At 50.9% G+C, this 19,332-nt stretch overlaps 1 protein-coding gene across 3 annotated transcripts in view; it reads left to right on the top strand.

Moving 5' to 3' along the window:
* The window catches only part of ZNF536 (zinc finger protein 536), a 282,945-nt gene that overhangs the window by 182,744 nt on the left and 80,869 nt on the right, over positions 1–19,332 (top strand). For all 3 annotated transcript variants that reach the window (XM_079907425.1, XM_079907426.1, XM_079907424.1), the window contains exon 4: positions 3,833–6,007. In XM_079907425.1, the coding sequence (XP_079763551.1) occupies positions 3,835–6,007 (2,173 nt within the window). In that variant the 5' untranslated portion in view covers positions 3,833–3,834. The remainder of the gene's footprint in view (positions 1–3,832; positions 6,008–19,332) is intronic.

Below are 19,332 nucleotides of genomic sequence, written 5' to 3' on the forward strand. Positions count from 1 at the left end.
AACCCAGAGGCCCTTGAGGGCAGCTACATGGAAGGCCCCGGGCAAGTATTTACTGAATGACTGAGATAAGGGGTAAATGAATTCCGGAGGAATTAAGTGTCAAGCCTGGAGAAATTGGGGCCGACCCAGGTTTTGCGAGTCCCAAGCCGGGCCTGGGGCCAGCTCGTCCTGCCTCGGCTGCTTTGGCCCAGGGACAGCACACCAATTACCCCTTGCTCTTTCCAGGAACTCACACTCTCCTTCCTTGCTCTGAGTCTAGCAGCTGGCATTGGTTATGACTGACCCACGGCAGCACCTGCACCTACTCATGGAATCACAGGGTGTCAGGTCTCACAGAGCTTTCTGAGATGATCTCCAGGCGTGGCCCTGCCTCTCTGTGGGGCTCGGCACAGGCTTTGCTGGGGCTCATTAGAGGGGCTGAGGGCCGTAATCCTCAGAGCATCTTCTGGTGAGCTGGCTAGCTCTACTGAAATTCTGGGTTCCCCCACGGATCCCAGGATAGATGATCAAGTTCTGAAGGGGTTGATTGCTCTCTGTCTCCTAGTGCCAGCAGCTGGGCCATCAGAAGTGGTCCAAGCCCAGATGGCCACCGTGGGTACGTATAGTTGAAAGAGCTGGTGTCGGGGTGTGGCTCTCCCTTGGCTGTTTCTGGACCCCCAGGTTCTGGGTGGGAGCCCAAGACCCTTCTGACTCTGACAGATTCGGATTGTTGGGTGTTCAAGGACTTCTGCAAAAGCTGAATTTGAATCCCATGAAGTTGGGGTGAAAGTGGTTCTACTACAGGTTAGCCTTCTTTTATGGGCTGTGTTTATAGGGTCTGTTCACTCATCCATTCAGTTAGAACGTCCTGAACCTACAATGAGCCAGCTCTGCTCTAGGCCCTGACGCTTTATCTGTGACCAAGGCAGACATGAGCCTGCCCGCATGGAAGCAAAGCACATCTGTAAAAGGGTCAACAAGAAAACTGCCCCAGTGGTAAGTCCCATGAAGAAGAAAGTAAGGTGATGGTGTAGAGAGAGGCTGCGGGGATCAAGTTTTCTGTGACAAGGTGGACATGGAGGGCCTTTGTGAGAAGGGGATATGTGAGTTGAGACCTGCTTGGGGGGAAGGAGCCACCTGTGCCTTTGCACATTCTCGAACTTGCTGAGTTCAACAATGGCACCTGAAGACCGGTGGCTTAAAGGGGGTTAAAAAAAGCTTTGTTGACTCTGAAAAAAATTTTTTTGAGCATAATAAAAGAATTCCATATCCAAACCTAACTTGAAAACACCCCATGTTCATTATTTGACAAGTTGAGCTGTTGTTACCTGCACGGCGTGACTGGGTGGGGGGTGGTCTTCAACTTGATGCGGCGCATCCAACCTGATTTGCAGTCTTGCTGTATTTGCACATTCAGCTTCCTCTCCCTCCTGCCGAACTGGCGTCAGCTCAGCAGCAGTAACCTGAAAATAGCCCATCTTCCTGGATTCATGTCTTCTGAGCTGGCCAACCGGGCAGCCTTTGGAAGTGGGCCATCCATGTTGGCTTTGGACTTTCCAAACTTCCTCAGAGCTCTTGGGTGGAATTCTGAGCGCTCCCAAGTGGCTTCAGGGTCATGATCCATGTTTGCTCAGGAGAGGAGCCAGTGCAGCTGGATGGGGCTTGAAGGTGGAGAAACAGCTCTAGACAGGGCCCTTCCAGGCCCCAGTCCTGCCCCAGCAACTTCTCACACTGGGCCTGCTCCTCCCCGCTGGTCAGCGGGTGCCATGAGTGCTGGGGCTGGACAGTCTTGTCGTCCACCAGTGCGTCTTCAGTGCCAAGGACAGGACCTGGCACACAGTGGAAACTCAGCAACTTTGTTGAATGAATGTAAGAATCTCCATGAGAAATTACTCCTTTCTGACCAGGCTCCAAAGTGGTTTCTTTTTTTTTTTTTTTTTTAAGTATAGACTGCCACCAGAGAAAAAAAAGAAAAGATGGAAATTGGAAACATTATTTTACTGCAAGTGACCGTGTGCCTGTATGTGTGTGTGAGTGTGTATAGTTGTTCATGGACAGTCAGCCCTGCACCATGGTTGCAGTTTCTCTCACTCCTGAAAATAAACATCATGTCTTTTTCTTCTCCTCTCTTGCAAGACAGACTCACAGCCTCTGTCTTCTTGCCAAGGAAGTCAGGTCTCCCATCGGAGACCCTCCATCCACGCATGGTCTGCCTGGCAGGAAGCCCAACAGGCAGCAGACCCCACCGGGGCTGAATGTGCTTCCTCCACAGTTGAGCTCTGTCCCCACAGGTCTCCCTGAGGAATCGCTTGGCCCAGCAATCAGTCCTGGCTGGGGTTAAGCGGTACTCCTGGACCACCTGGCTGGCCAACGCATCTAAACATTGGGATACAAAGGGGATGGATGTGCAATAACTGTTCCAGTGGCAGGAAACAAATTTGGACTCCTTCAAGTGGAAGGCAGATCTAGAAATAGAAGGAGCCCAGGCGTGGATTCATTGCCTGTCAGAGTTGAGCTCCCCACATGCTCTGATGTGGAGGGAGCTGTTCCCTCTGCCCCACCCCCGAATGCCCTGGCTTCAGCCATTCTGCACAGGCTGGAGAGGGGCAGAGAGGACTATTAAAGCCAATTATGCAGACCAGCTTTGAGTGTTAGTGTTTAACAAACAGCTTTGAGTTCTAATTTTCTGCAAAACACATACTGCAGGTACAATTTGTACTCATTACTGTATATTGGGAAAGTTATTAAAAACACTCAAACTTGGTTGAGACTTCCTATGGCATCGTCCCTGGATTTTAATTGGTTTTTATCTAGTTCTATAAAAGATCTCTTTAAGCCCAATCACAGTCCCTGCCGCAGATATCATGCCAGTTGAAGGACAGGGAAAGCGCGCTCTGTGATGTAAGTCCTTACCCCCTACCCAAATTTGAGCAGTCTCAACAATCCACTAAAATTCCATCACGAGGTAATTTATACTTCTTTTGATGGGCACAGTTACCAAATGACAAAATAACAGTGTTTCGTAACATAAGGGTTAAATCTTAATCTCTGAGGTTTGCAAAGCCGCTACTTGCAGTCTCCTTAAAATTTAATATACCTCGTTAATGCTTCCTTGCAAACACTGAAGGATTTTTATGATTATAATCATGTGTTACAGCACCTAGTACTGTTTCTAAGCAGCATACTAATCAGCTTAATGAGATATTACTGCACTTTTTGTTGACTAAAGCAAAATCCCTTTTATTGTTCTAAAGCCTGTCCTTTACTTTATTTTTTCCCCAAACATTATCTTGTTTTATTATGTACCAGTAAATATCGTGCCACTGGGTTGGATTTTTTTTTTTTTTTTTTTTTTTGCCAAATCATAAAATAATCTCTTTCATCTCAGACTGGCGAACATATCGAATATAGTAACCAGAAACAAAAGTTCCAAGTGAGTCAGTTTGGTCTTGCAGTTAAAGCCATTCTGCTCTATGGCAAACTTTGAACTGGACCAACAGGTGCAGGTGCTACAAGGGGGGAGAGGAGGAAAAGTTTAACACGTAGACCCTTGATTTGTTATTAGGTGTTGAAAGTGGTAAAACATTAATAATTTAAATGTGAATGAATAATTGCAGTCTGTAAATAGAAAATACAAGGAAGACGATCTATCGCCAAAACAAATTGGAGGAGCAGTGCCATATTGCATAATTGGCATTTAATAATTCATTTTTTTATTATTGTTTTTGACTATAATTCCTTAGCATTATTCTGTGTAGGTAAGGCATGAAATGCAAATTCCCCACCAGCTGATGCTGTTGATTCGCTGCGCCACGGTACCTGGCACAGATCTGAACTCTCTTTTTATTTTTAGGGATGGAAGAAGCCAGTCTGTGCCTTGGAGTGTCCTCGGCGGCACCGGAAGCTGAGCCCCATCTGAGCAGCCCCGTCCTCAACGGCCAGTATGCCATGAGTCAGAAGTTGCACCAGATCACCTCGCAGCTCAGCCATGCTTTCCCCGAGCTGCATCCACGGCCCAACCCAGAGGAGAAGACCCCGGTTCCCCTCGACGAGAAGGCCCACGTGCCCATGAGTGGCCAGCCCATGGGCAGTCAGATGGCGCTCCTGGCCAACCAGCTGGGCCGGGATGTGGACACCAGCCTCAATGGGCGGGTGGACCTGCAGCAGTTCCTCAACGGGCAGAACCTGGGCATCATGTCCCAGATGAGCGATATCGAGGACGACGCCCGCAAAAACCGCAAGTACCCGTGCCCTTTGTGCGGCAAACGTTTCCGCTTCAACAGCATCCTCTCCCTGCACATGCGCACTCACACCGGCGAGAAGCCCTTCAAGTGCCCGTACTGCGACCACCGGGCGGCACAGAAAGGGAACCTCAAGATTCACCTGCGGACCCACAAGCTGGGCAACCTGGGGAAGGGGCGCGGGCGGGTGCGCGAGGAGAACCGCCTGCTGCACGAGCTGGAGGAGAGGGCCATCCTGCGGGACAAGCAGATGAAGAGCAGCCTGCTGCAGCCCCGGCCGGACTTGAAGCCCCTGCCGCACGCCCAGCAGACCCCGCTGGCCGCCTGCAACCTGGCCCTGCCCACCAACCACAGCGTGCCCGACATGGCCAACCCGGTGCCCTCGCCCAAGCCGGCCAGTGTGCAGGAGGACTCAGCGACCCCCGCTGCTGGCTTCCGCTGCACCTTCTGCAAGGGCAAGTTCAAGAAGAGGGAGGAGCTGGACCGCCACATCCGCATCCTACACAAGCCCTACAAGTGCACGCTGTGCGACTTCGCTGCCTCGCAAGAGGAGGAGCTCATCAGCCACGTGGAGAAGGCCCACATCACGGCTGAGTCGGCCCAGGGCCAGGGCCCCAACGGCGGCGGGGAGCAGTCGGCCAACGAGTTCCGCTGTGAGGTTTGCGGACAGGTGTTCAGCCAGGCGTGGTTCCTGAAGGGCCACATGCGGAAGCACAAAGACTCCTTCGAGCACTGCTGCCAGATCTGCGGCCGGCGCTTCAAAGAGCCCTGGTTCCTGAAGAACCACATGAAGGTCCACCTCAACAAGCTGTCAGTGAAGAACAAGTCCCCTAGCGACGCCGAGGTGCCTGTGCCCATGGGCAGCATGTCCCAAGAGGCCCACGCCAACCTGTACTCCAGGTACCTCTCCTGCCTGCAGAGCGGCTCATTCATGGCTGCCGACAAAGCCAGCCTGAGCGAGCCCAGCCAGCTCTACGGCAAAGGCGAGATGCCCGTGAAGGAGAAGGAGGTTGTGGGGAAGCTGCTGACCCCCATCTCCAGCATGGCCCATGGCGTCCCCGAGGGTGACAAGCACTCCCTCCTGGGATGCCTCAACCTTGTGCCACCGTTGAAATCCAGCTGCATCGAGCGGTTGCAGGCAGCGGCGAAAGCTGCCGAGATGGACCCCGTGAACAGCTACCAGGCGTGGCAGCTCATGGCCAGGGGCATGGCCATGGAGCACGGCTTCTTGTCTAAAGAGCACCAGCTACAGCGCAACCACGAAGACACCTTGGCGAACGCTGGAGTTCTGTTTGATAAGGAGAAGCGGGAGTACGTGTTAGTGGGAGCAGATGGCTCCAAGCAGAAAATGCCTGCTGATTTGGTTCACAGCACTAAAGCGGGCAATCAGAGAGACCTGCCAAATACGCTCGACCCTTTGGAAGGCAGTCGGGATTTTTTGTCACATGGGCTGCACCAGGCTCTCGAGTACAACCTGCAGGGTCCCGGGAGTCTGAAGGAGAAGCCCACCGAGTGCCCGGACTGTGGCCGTGTGTTCCGCACCTACCACCAGGTGGTCGTGCACTCCCGCGTCCACAAGCGGGACCGCAAGGGCGACGAGGACGGGCTGCACGGGGGCCCCGATGAGCGGCGCGGCTCGGGCAGTGACCAGGAGTCCCAGTCGGTGAGCCGCTCCACCACGCCCGGCTCCTCCAACGTCACTGAGGAGAGCGGGGTCGGAGGCGGGCTCTCGCAGACCGGGAGCGCCCAGGAGGACAGCCCACACCCCTCCTCGCCGTCCTCCTCAGGTAGGTTGCCAGGGGAGATGGGGGTGCGGTGGCTGGCGCAAGGGCCCTCCCTGCCCCGGGGCCTGGTTCTGCACCAGCCTCTGTGGGGAAGGGTCCTCGCTGCCCTTCAGAGTCAGCTCTGAGTTCACCGTGGCTTTGTGCTGTATGTGGACCTTGCCCGTCTGCCCCGCCTCAAGGGAAGGCTATCTTTTCAACTCTTTGACCTTCCCTTGAACACTGGCCACCAGGAAAGTAAGCTGATCCTCCTCCCGTGTGGGGGAGATGGCCGGTTGTTACGTTTGCCAGCTGGGATAGCCTACCCTCCCCTGTGATTACCTGGCCCCATTTCATGCCCTGACCCCCGTCCACCATCACCCCTGGAACCCGGGAGCTGCTGTTTGGCTCCATCCGCGGATGTGAATGTGTAAGTTCAGACCCTCACCATCTCTCCCCCAAGTGTATGCCCATAATTCTGTCATTTGGGCCCCTCACTGCCTCTCCCTAGACCAAACCTCTCTCCGGCCCCCTTTCAAAAGTACAGCTTGGCTCAGGTGCCTCTAACCTGAAGAACCACACCATTCTCCTCTGATGGTTTGGAGAAGCACAGAGGTTTGAAACACAGATGCGCGACTTCATGTCTTAAATTGTACTGTGTTACACGGGCGATACAGCTTTGGGGTCTAAAATAGCAAAGCAGAAAATCTGTCATCAAAATGTCTGTGAAATGCTGAAGCTTCCTGGCCCAGTTTGAGGAAAAAAAAAAAAAAAAGAAAGAAAGAAAGAAAAAAAAAAACTCACTAGCCTAAGACAGCTAAATTAAAATCACTACCTAACAGCAGGTAAGCTTGTTGCCTTCGTATTTCCAAAGCCCCTTACTAATGGACAGTAAATTGAAAGTTATATCTCTAGCCCTTTATAAAGAAAGCATCTCGCTAATACTGTAATCATTCTGCAGCCTAACAACAGAGGAAATCATGCCATAACAAATACCCTGTTACTAATGGCAACATTGATTTCTGCAATCAGCCATTAAGTCTAGAAAATGAAAGACAGTTTGAGGCACCTCAAGGCACTGCATTGCCCACTGTTAAAGATGTGGCACTGTTGAGGGTAATTTTTTAAAAGTTTTTTTCCCCTTTTCTTTTTTTTTCCCTTCTCAGTTTCAATAAATATTTCAGTATTAGAGGCAATTCACCACCACACTCATTAAGTAGATGCCAGCTTAGTTGTGTTGTTATTGTCATGCTTCAGTATACCCTTCTTCCAGGACAAAATGAGTATTAAAATAAAGTGTGAGTCTGGTGGCTTATTACAAACCAGTAAAGAATTGTTAAGACACATAAATCTGCACTGCACATTCCAAAGATTCCGGTAGCACTTAATGCCGCTGCTTAAACACCCATGAAACACACTGTCTCCACCTGGAGCCCTAGCCTTGTTTGCAATTCACTTCAGTGACGCTCTGGAAGAGTTTAATGAGGAACTCCAGCACCACGGAGGGCTAGGCCACACTGCCTGGAGTGACCACCGCCCAAAACTTGCAAGGGAAGGGTTTTCCAGTGTCAATGCCTGACGGCGGGGATTCTGAGATGATCTTTGTGCACCAAGGCAGCAAAGTGCCAGGTGTCCTACTGTCAGGAGGGATTACTTCTGGCCTCCTGTGAGGAGGTCCCCTCTCCCTGCGGAGTGTCATCTCACGGTTTTGGGGATGTGGGACCTTTCTGGGGCAGAAAGCAGAGCGCATACTGGCTTTCCTAAGTTTTTGGAGTGACGTGGAGTTAACACTGACAGATTTTCCTCCCTCTCCCAGCCCTGCTGAAATGAAAAGGTCTCAGCAGAATATTCCGACACCAAATGTTCGGCTCTAATAATGACGTGTTTACCGTGTTTTTCTCACCTTCTGGCCAAGTGATAGCCTCATGCTATTCCTATCTCTGTTGTTTCCATATCTCTAAATACTCAGTTGAAAAAAGCCCATTTTTGCCTAAAAGAACCAACCGGGATTGGGACTCAAAGGAGAATTATACTTGAATTGCGGTTATCTTCTCACTTTTATTTCCCTCATTGAAGTATCGTACAATTGTGAATACAGATTCTTTCATTTCTGGTTGACTTCTTTGTTTTCTTCATATTCAAATTAGACACTTCCATAATTTTCTGACTAAGTAGGAAAATTGATGGCATACCAATATGCAGCCCAAATCAGCCGCACGCCTGGGCCAGTCAGGTTTTCCTGGGATTAGGACCCTTAACCAAATCGCGTTAGTCTTCCCTCCTATTTCAACAAGTCTGACTTGTATAAAGTGTGATTAAAATAAGCATTTACATAAAAATCTTGACACAATAGGTATTTTATTATTACCTGTTAGAGAGAAACCTGCAAGGTGAAGGGGAGAAAAAAACAATCTTTAAGCCCTTAAGTAAAGAAAGAAGTACTTATTAAGGCTTCTATTAAGAAATAACTGCAAAAACACGGTTTTACAAATTCCTCAGACTGCATAACAATGTCTTAAAACTTAATTTGCATCACTTGATTCTTTTTTTGTTGAAAACTGGGTCAGTAGGGCCTGAGAAACTATTTTTTCAGATCTTAACCAATGAATTCTTCTTTATAAATCGCTGCTCTTAACATGATAGTAGTTCTGAATTCATCATAAAAAACCTTTTTACAGAGAGCCTCTTAGAACAGATCTCCAGAAGAAGGCTTACAATGAGTGGCAGAGACGTCCTTTGTTATCAGATGTAATTCTTTGCAAAGGAGGATTGGAACGGAGTGGCTGTTTAAAAATGTCTTGCTCAGACCGAGACGAAGAAGGGGTCAAGTTTGCAATCAAACAGTTATTGCCGAGATGGGCGACTGTCACTGGCTAGGCTAATGTGGGATGCAGCTGTTTGTTATGTGAGCAAAAGAATGTTTGAATCAGTGAACATGTGAAAATGATTCCAGTGAACCAGAAAATGTGTTTGTTCTTTGGCTCTCCAAACTGCTGAGAACCAAGCTTAAGATCAACTGTGAAAACTAGGACCTTTGACAAATTGAGAGGTCATATTTTCTAACAGAAAATGGACAAGACCAGTCATACAGATCACTTCCCCATCTTTCCCCTTTGTTTTATATTTGTTGTTGTTGTTGATTTGACTTACCAATAATTTCACACCATAGTAGATGTCATTTCTTCCTCCGTGTACGATGCAAAGGGAAACTATTTGGAAAGCAGCAGCTTATAAATTTTACTCTTTTATGACATTTAGAAAGTGGGGCAGCTGTTTTGATGCTCCCTCATTCCTGGCTTGCGTGCAAATGCTCCGATGGCATTAATCTCTGCATCTTTCCCTAAAACCTCGTCTAAGACTGTGCTCCAATTCGAGCTTTACCCTGAGTCAGAAGACGACCAAAGTTCTGTTTCTTTAGATTTTGCTTTGGAAATCACGGTCAGAATGATTAAAACTTAATGTACTAAGAAACGATACTGTTCATTATATCCAACAGGGCAGTTACCTTCTGCATTCCCCATAATTTTGGAGAGGGGCTAATTGAAGTGTTGATGGTGGGAAAGGGGTAATTGAATGTGTTGACCCTCTGTTCATTAAAGTCGGCTAAGTTACATGATCAACGGAAAGCCAGGAACAGACGCAAAGATGAAAATATTGTTAACCCCTGCTACTTCTGGTATAATATTTTGAGATGGACAAGGATTATTTGATCAGCTGGGCTGGAAGCCTTGCAGGGTCTTCTTTTGTTGCCTGAGCTGCATTCCTGAAATGCTGGGTCTCCATCCTGTGCTGGCCCATTGACCACAGCATCAAAGGCCTTTATCCCGGGCTCCCTTGCATTTACATCGGGTGTCTAGTGATATGATAGATTTTCTTTCTTTTCCACCTCTTTTTCTCATGTGGCTCCTCCTCCCTGCCCCCATTCATGATAACCACTGCCTGCTCTGCACAAACAAATCCGGGCACCCAAAAGAAGGGAAAAAAAGAAAAAGAAAAAATTTAAGTCTGAGGATTAAGATCTTCTTTTTTTTTTTTTTTTTTTTTTTTGCTTGTGCATTCCAATTGTTCTTAAAATATTTGGCAATGTCAATTAGTAACTGAGCAGAGTTAGCTGATGAACACAATTTTCCAGTAGACTGAGCACCCTATTGTTGCCGAGCGAACAGCAGATTTCTGAGGTCATTATCATTCGCTGGTTGCTTGGCCCAGCTGCTTCCTGCTGCAAAAGCCAAACTTTATACTGGAGCTTGGGGATGGCATGCAGCAACAGGGGGCTGGGAGGGAGAGAGGGGAGCTGGCTGCAGAGCCGAAGACAGTCATTATCAGCAGAGGAAACAGAAAGTAAAAGTTTCCAGGCAATTCCAGGAAAACTGCCCTATCAGGCTTCTCCCTCCCGTTCCTCTCCCAGCACCTTCCACCTCCAGGCAGGGAATTAAAATTTAGGACCAGGGGACGCCCTCTGGGCATTGTGGCCACTAATCTCTTTGCTGAGCAGAACTTTGGAAAACAAGAATCCCATTTAAAATTTACTTAAAAATCGTTAACCCAATCTAAGGCATGTGAGTGATTTCCTCATTGATAGACTCCTTCATTTTTTATTAAAAACAGAAGAAAGAAAAACAAATTATTTTTTAAAAGATGAAATTAAAAACTTGAAATTAGTAAACTTGGGGATGACAAACAGGGAACATTATTTCATTTTCCAGGGGGAAAATTTTGAGCGGATACTAGTCTGAAATTCCTTGTAAATCAAATTTAGCATGGAAGGTTCCCGCTGCCCACTCTGGCTTCCCCTTTTTCCTTCCCCCTCTCTCTCCCTCCCCCACCCTTTAATTTGGGAGCTGGTTCAGTGAGATGAAAAGCTGCACTTTTTTAAAGCTCAGCTGTTAAAACTGAGCGCCATATGCAGCCTTTCCGTCCCGATGTGGAAGTGTGTGCAGGCGGCCACCGTGTTTGTGGAGATTTACGGAGGCTCGGCTGTGTGTGCTGAAGCCCTGCCTGGGCAGATGCTGGCTGGCCCTGCCTCCCGGGAGCTGGCCCCGCCTGGGCTAATAGGCTGGCCAGATTCAGCCTGGCTCCTGGGGCGTGTCCAGTGGGGCAGAGGTCAGGGGTCCAGGTGGGTTCCCTCTGGTCTCCCACCTTTCCGCTGGATCTGGGGGCGGTCCGCCCACCAGGCATGGTGCTGGAGCTGGGGAACAGTAGCCCTCAGATGCTGATTCACCTCACCGTCCTCCCGTGTGGGGATCGGATGCCTGACAGCAGCTCCTTTTTATAAACGTCCCGTCAGCCCGTGCCCTTTGATTGTCTTGTGCCTGGGAAAACTCAGTGCCACTCTGGGGCCTTGGCTGTCTCTCTCACCCCTTTGCGCGGAGCTGTAAAGCCCACTTCCACGGGGCTGCCCGATGGTGCTGTCACTTAGCGTTTCAGAAAGAGAGAAATCGTTCTGGCTCTGAAAGTCCTCAGACTGGGAGTGTGATATAAAAGATGTGTGACACGAGATCCCAGAAGCGAAGCCTCTTTCCTCTACGTTCCTGGGGATTCCCAGATTACCAGGACACCGTCTTCTGTCTGAGCGATGGATTCCTGCTGCAGGGTCACTGGAGCCCTGCTTTAGTCTAGCCCCACTCTGCCCACCTTCACGTCCTTCCTGTGCTCCTACGGGTGCTGCGCTCCTGCCCGGAGAGCTCAGGGAGCCCTAGGTGCCCACTGTGTGCTCCTTCTGTACTCCTGTTAACACAAGGAACAAACGTTCATTGAAATCTAAATTGAATGGTAATAAGAAAAACACGGATTAGCTAAGGACAGGTTACAATGAGGCTAAGAATTAAGCGGTCAGTTTTCAAAATGGAGCATGAAGCGTTAGCTGCGTGATTGCCATTAACTGGAATGGGAGGTTCGGGCTCAGGTCCTGGCCACCACCTCGGGTGTGTTGGGGCTGGAATTAGCAGTTTGCTTTGCAAATGGCCACAGTGTGGCCTCTGCTTGTTGGTCAAAAGCAGGTGTCATGAGCCACCTTTCATCCACCCACTCTCTTGCTATGCCATTCGGTACCTGGGAACGTAGGCCCAATATGTCAGTACTGCCAGCGGCCGCTGCTGCAGAGCAGGGACAGCCTCTGTTTGCAGGGCAGCTTGGGTTCACCAGACCCCTTCTCCATCAGGCTGCTTGTGCCTTCGAATCCCTTCACTGGCATGGAGCTCTGTGCCCCCTTATAAGAAGCACACTCCTGAGAGGGTTAAGTTCTAGTAGGTGGCCCTTGTCTCAGGGGTGGAAACAGGGACAAGCTTCAACAAGCCTCCTGTTTTACTGGCCTTCAAGATTCCCCTGGATTCTAGGGGGAGACCGCTGGGATACTTGGGGATGTTGAGATGGAGAGCAGAGGGAGACCCGGGACAGATCCATGTGGGAAGAACGTTGCAGCGTTCTGAGCACGTGAGGTTGGAAGAGGCGTGAGCCCTAACTCCCATAACTGTCGAGCTATTTTGCGGCGTTGATGGTAGGGGTGGAGAAACACCTGCAGAGATCAGGAGACTGGATTTGTGTAAACGTCCCCAAATTCGTGGTGATTGGGCTGGAACCTTTGCCACCTGTGACTCTTGGGCCTTCTTGCCACCCTTCTGGGTTCCTCACCTCCCTCTCCTCTTTCAGCACGTGACAACGCCTCCACCGCCTGTGGGGGCCGGGCTGGCGTGTTGAGGAGGAACGAGGGGGTGCAGTGAGGATCGCAAATGCTTGAGGAAAGGGGGCTCCCCAGCAGGGTGCGGGGCAGGTGGTGGGGGGCTCTCTGTTCTCTCCAGGAAGCAAGCGTCACAGCAGCTGAGAGGAGCCTTGGGTCCCCCATGCCTTTTCCTGGCAGGACGGGGCGACGGCAACATTTACTTAAGCTGTGGAGTTTGGCACTGCTGCCACCAGGCGCCATCTGGAAAGCCCTTCTCAGGAAGCCGTGAGCCCTCCCTAAAGAGCTCAGGGGAGCAGGTCTTGGGCAGAGTTTTGGGCCTTTTTTTCTTGGGCAAAACCTGAGTGGCGAGGCACCTGAGCAGGGCTCGGGGGTCCCCTGGGAGCTGTGTCGCTAAAGCAGGTCCTCCTCGGTGTGCACGTGGCTTTTCTCTCTGCTGGGCTTCTCCACTTAATTCTGAGCCAGATCTGGTGTAGCTTTTCTTTGTCAGGAGAGCACTCAATTTCCTGGGGCTGTATTTCCATTTATTTATTTTGTATTGCATTTTACTTACTGTTTTCACCTAAGTCCTGGTATGCTGTGGGTGCGAAGGTGTGGAGCCAGCCAAGGCTGTCCTGGTTAGTTACCGAGACAACCCTGTGACAATGCGGCTTGTTAACATAATGTAAGAAATGAATATTGTGCCTCTAATGTGTGCTGGGAGGCAAGAGGGGGAACTGGGTGGCCTGGCTGGTGACAAACAGGGCCGAGCTAAGCACAGAGATTTGCCACCATCCTCTCCCTGATCCACATCTTAAAAAAAGGCTGCAGAGCTCCAAAACGGTGCATGCCTGAACACTCCCTACGGCGACCTGATGGGTGGGCCAAGGCACTAAGGGAGCCGTGCTGTGCGCAGGGGCAGCGGTGGGTGGAATTCACGTGCCCGGGCCTGTTTTCTTTTCCCACCAAGGGAAAGTTGTCCAGGGCCTGGCTTCTTGGGGGACCCACCTCTTTGTTGCTGTGAGCCTTGGGGTTTTGTGTGACATGTGGCATGTGTCTGAGAGTTGTGGGAGGCACAGCACAAGCTGACTCCCTGGCTGGTCCGGCCCTCCTCTTGGGGGTGCCCAGCCAGGTGCTGGCAGGAGGAAGTGGGTAGTGGGTGGGCTTGGCTTTCTCTACCGCGTAACTTGCTTTCAAAGGGTGGGGTCATGTTTCAGCTTTTGCAGGGAGCAGGGCACACCCTGGGGAGACAGTGATGTTTTACTCTGGGCCTTGGGGTTAGAGGATGCCACAGAGGATCCATTCTCTCCCCTGGGAGGTGCCTTGCTGGGCTGGGACTTAGGCGGACACCAGTTTCTTTCCTCTGGTTTGACCTCAGTTCCAAAGCCTTTTGATGTACGATGAAACAGGTCCCCTCCGTGGCGCTCTTGTCTCTTCATTACAGTAATGTCCCGAAACTCTTAACTCAGTGGTTGTCATCGTGGTTTTCGGACACCCTCGGTTGTCTTCAATCATCTTGAGAGGTATTTTGGAAAATTTCCAACTTGCTTATGTTTAGTTCAATGTAAAATGTGTGCAGTGGTTGTTTCCTTGAAGACCAAGACAGATGCATGTTTCTCTTTATTGCTAAATATATTCTGTTAAATTTGTTGCGAAAATAGGTGTTTTAGGGTTGTTTTTTTTTTAAGTAATTTGCCTTGAAAAATTGTAGTGATCCATCAGCAAAGTTGCTGTGTGACACAAAATAGTCCCTGAGTGGGGGGAGCCTTGGCAGCTGGGGCCTGACCACCTCTGAAATGTCCTGTATGAGTGACCTTCAAACCCTTACCACTTGGTCTCCTTCTAGAGGGACAGTTACTGACTTCTTTGTTGCTATTTTTGTTGTTTAATGACATTATTGTTATTTTTCTCCTACATTAATTCTTGTTCATCTTAGACATTGAGAAAATACAGATAAATACCAATAAAAATAATTTTTAAATATATGTGCCCTTACCACTCAGAGATAACCACTGCAGACATTTTAGTCCATTCCTTCCCAGTCCTTTTTGTGCACTTGAAGATGTATTTCACAAAAAAGGACCATACTGCACGCACAGTCTTCTATATGATATAATTTTTACTTAAATATATGTCACATATTTTTTTTCCATTGAATATTCAACACAAGGATCAACAAACTTTTTCTGTAAAGGACCAGACAAGAAATAATTTAGGTGTTGCAGGACATGTGGGCTCTTCTGTAACTACTTGATTCTGCCATAAATGAAAGGGCTTGATGGTTTCCAATAAAACTTTATTTACAAAAACAGGTGACAGAAGGATTTGTCCCATGGGCTATCCTTTGCACACTCCTGGTTTGTAGTAATAGCTGTCCTTTTGTAAAAGCTTCATACACATAGTATGTTCCTTGAGGAAATATTAGAAATATGGAGAAGCGAAGGGAAAAGTCTGCCTCTAGTGATCTACTGAGCATAGTAGAAAACTTGTTTCCATTTTTTCATTTCTGCACCTAAATCTTTCTGATCACCTGCACAATTATTTCCCTAAGTGGAACTCCTAGACATGGAATCTCAGGTCACAGGCTGGCAACCCTGGAGCTGCAGATGTGTATTACCCGGGAGGGTGCTGCGTCTTGAGTCCATTTCTTCCAGTGCTGGAGATTTTACTGAGAAAGTTCCTCGTAAGGTTATATTGAAATCTGTCTCCCTCAAGGTAGTTCCCTGTCACCAAGCAACTCTGTGACTCATTTGTTCATTCATGAATTCATTCATTTGTTAATTCATTAGTTCATTTTTTTCATTCAAGGACAAAATGCTTATTAAGTAGGTTCTGAACACCGAGCAATGTGCAAGATGCTGGAGATTCAAGGATGATAGGGATAGGTAGCAGTGCCCAGAGACCCGGAGCCTGGGAGCCGGGACAAGTCCTTCACAAGAGGGGTCGATGCACGGGAGGGCCGCCCTAGGGCTGGAGAAGACGCACTTGCCTTGGCGTCCACATTTGGTCCCAAGGGACCTGAAAGGGTGACGGGACCTCCTCAATCACTTCAGTAGCTCTTGTGGCAGGTAACCCTTTCCATTGTGGAATCTAGCCAATTCAGTGACTTCTGGGGGAAGCACCCCCAGCTCAGCCACTGCGGCTGGCTGTCCTCTCTCTCCCTGGCTGTGAACTGGAGTTGAAATCACTTTCTTGCTGCAGAAGAGGCCCTGGGGAGAGTCCAACTGGTGCTTTTGAGGACGACCCCTCAGGCCAAGAAGGGGGCCAGATGGGAGCTTGTTGGGGCTCGCAGCTTTGTGGCATGTACGTCCTGGCAGCTGGTCACCCCACACCAGGGGCCACCCTTGAGGGGGGCGGCAGGAAGAGGCAGGGTGGAGCTCCACACCAGCGAGTGAGGGGCAGGCCCCCGGCTCCAGCTCACCTGCCCTGACCACCCTGTCATTGTCGCCAGTGGTTCCTGGGCAGGGGGAGGGCACAAGTCGGGTGTCAGGTAGAGTGTGGACTCCTGTTCGGACCCTGCAGGTAGAGCCTGTGAGAGCTTGTCGGATGTACACTGGGAAAGAGGCTCTCTGCATTTTACCCAAACTAACCTGACTTCAGAACTGTCCATACCTGTCCCACAGAGAATCAGGTGAGTCACTGGGGGTCGGGGGAGGGGGGGCAGGGCTGTACCCACCTCATATGTCAAAATGTCCAGCATCAGTAGAGGATGGTGGGCACTGCAGACAGTACCAGTTTTCTTTTTGGATGATGGGTCATGAACTAAATACAGACTCACTATGAGAATGTGTGGAAACAATTTCTTCTGTTACATATCAGACCTCAATTGCCCTTTATTTTCTGTGAATGAAAACGTCATAATCATAAGCCAGAGACAAGTGCATTTTCTAATGTTTAAGAAACGGCTCCGGGCAGAGCACATACTTCAGCCAGAGCTTGACCTCCACACACAGTCCGGCTTTACCCACCCTGCTGGGCTATTTGGGCAGCTCACTCCCCTACCCGGGGCCTGGGAGGTGGGAGTGGGGAAGTCTAGAAGACTCAGAGACCCTTTTCATCTTGCTTTTTCCCTCCTCTCCTCTCCCTTCCCAAATGTTTCCACGGCCTGAGGGTAACTTTCAAGGGTCTGGTCCACCGAGCAGAGAACTAGGGTTTGTCGATTCTAAGGATTTGGGAACTTCTTGTCTATCTGTGTTTGAGCCTCGAGCAGGCAGTGAGGTCGTGTTATCTCTGAGGGGCCCGGTGTGCCCGGTGGGGCTGGGAAGACCCTCTTTTAGCTCCTTTCCCACTGGGTCCCTTCCCACCGGCTATCCCTGTCTGGGCCTGCATGCCCTGGAGACAGGGTCCTGCCACCGGAGGGGCACAGCCAGGGCCCCTCACTCAGTGCTGCTCAGGGTTTGCTCTTCCCCACCTCGGGGCGGACTTGGCAGGGCTGCAGGAAGTGGAGAGCGTCACGGTCACGGTGGAGGGCTCCAGTGCTGGCCCTCAGGAGCTGTGAGACCCAGCAAGGGCTCCTTAGCCTCTCTGTGCTTCCGTGTCCTAGAGCCTGCAGTCTGCCGGAGGAGAGGATGTCAACAGCCGTGGAAACCGTATTGAGTTCCAAAGCTAGGAAGTGGTGGAACTGAGATTCTAGCCACGTCTGTCTGACCTCTGGCCTTTTAGTTCCACTGTTGGGTCGTGCTGGGGATGGGGTGAATGCAGCCAAAAGCAGAAGACCTGCTCGCCAGCCCCATCTCCCGCTCCACACTGGCCAGGACCAGCCCTGTTAGGCAGGCTCTGGGAAGCTCAGATAAGTGCTCCTTCCCTCTCTTTGTGTCTCGGGGGAGGTTGTCCTCGCATCTTTTCCAGAAAAGAAGCAAGGAAGGAGGTGGCCCCGCGCTTGCTGAGCTCTGCTGAGGATCGACTGGGACCCGGCCCGAGCTGCACACTTAGGCTTAAAGTGACTCCCCAAAGTTGCGGTTTCAGGGATCCCCTAACCTCTACTCAAGGTCACACGTGTAGCAAGTCACAAGTGTCTGGCGGCCGTGTCCCCAGGGTGACAGAGAGGATGGGGCCCCAGGAGCAGGGCCTGGTGCAGAGGACCCAGCTCTCTTCCTGTGTAGCTTGTCCGAATCTCAGTTCCCCCATCCCTCCCAGCTGTACCACGCTCTGCCGGTCCCGTTTCTGTCTCCGTGCTCTCCTGCGCAGGCCAGTGTTGGAAGGTGGCCTGGGTGTGGGTGGTGGGCCAGAGAACAGGGCAGGAGGCGGAGGCACAGGGCAGGTGCCAGCTCCCAGCTCTCTCCAGCCACCGACTCTCTCCAGAGAGGAGCGGGGAAGCCCCCACGGGTAGATGAAGAGAAAGAGCAGAGTCTCCTCTGTTCCTCCTTCCTGGTCAGCACCGTCCTCCGAGGTGTAAATTAGGAGGCAGAGTTGTCATCTGGGAAGCCTTCCAGAGGAGGGGCTGCCGGGTTCTTTGTTGTCGCTCCTGGTGGCACTAAAAACTGAACCAAGCGGCCACTGCGCACTGGCCGCGCCGAGCAGAATGCTCTGGGCTGTCACTGTGCCCTGGACCCACCTAGGGTGGTCCCAGGGAAGGACCCGGGATCAGCTGGGGGGCTGAGTCTGCTGTCGTGGGTGTAGGGGGTTTAGCAGGTTCAAATTGACCCTAGCTTCTGGGAATAGAGCATTCAACACGCAGTTGTGACTGTGTGTGTATGTCGGGAGGCTAGCGTGTGTCTGAATGTCTGTTGTCTGTGTTGGGATATGACTTGGTGTGCGAGTGGTCGTGCTCTCTTGGGCTGGTGTTGCTGTGTGAGTGTCTGTAAGGTGCTTTGAATTTTTGGATGCAGTTGCCGAGGGTGGATGTACCACCGTGTGGTGGTGTGGGGGGAGCCGTGGGTGTACTGGATTGGGAGTGGATATGCACGCGCCGGGTACGGGTATTGGTGTGTATGGGTGAGGGTGAGTTGGGACACGAAGCTCGGTACGTGTGTGTGGGAGTTGCGGTGTGGTTAGTGTGCGGGATCGGGGTTTGCAGATATGTTGGTGTGGCTGTGTGGTTTGGGGGAGTGCATGCTTGTGTGTGGACACATGCTAGTAGGGGTGTGTGTGTTGAGATGTATGTAACGGGGTGTGTGTTGATAGAGGTGTCAGGTGTGCGGTGTGTGGTCGTGTGTGCTGGTGCCTTGATGCATGTGTTGGTAAAGATGCGTGTGTTGGGATGTGTGTATCTGTGTGTGTCTGCCTGTGTTGGTATGGGTGTTGAGGTGTGTGTTGTGTGGCTAAGGAGGTGTGTGGTGGGTGGCACGATGGCCTCCTGTTACGTAGGGAGGCTGACCTCCTTGAAGCATCGTGACCTTTTAGCCTTCCCTGCGGGAAGAGAAGCTGGTCCTGAGCCCAGCCCTGCCCCTTAGAGCATTGCTAATGGAGTCTCCCCTCCCTGTTGCTGCCTCGGCCTCGGGCAGAAGCTCTGGCTCCTGGGTTATGCGTTGGCAGATGCAGCGGGAGCTGTCTTCCAGCATCTCACAGCCAAGCCCTCTGAGGCCTCGTGCTCCTCCTGGAAGAAGCTGGGGCTTGAGGATTGGGGTCCCCATCCAGGGAACCTCTGTTCTGAGTTCAGCCAGCACGTGTGTGGAGTGGGCCTGAGAGCTCCGAGAGGACAGGGGTTGCGCTGTCCTCAGGTGTGTTCCCATCGTGGTCCCTGGTGCTGGGCACGGGA

This window comes from Stenella coeruleoalba, assembly GCF_951394435.1.
Source record: "Stenella coeruleoalba genome assembly, chromosome: 20".
Taxonomy (NCBI): Eukaryota; Metazoa; Chordata; class Mammalia; order Artiodactyla; family Delphinidae; genus Stenella; species Stenella coeruleoalba.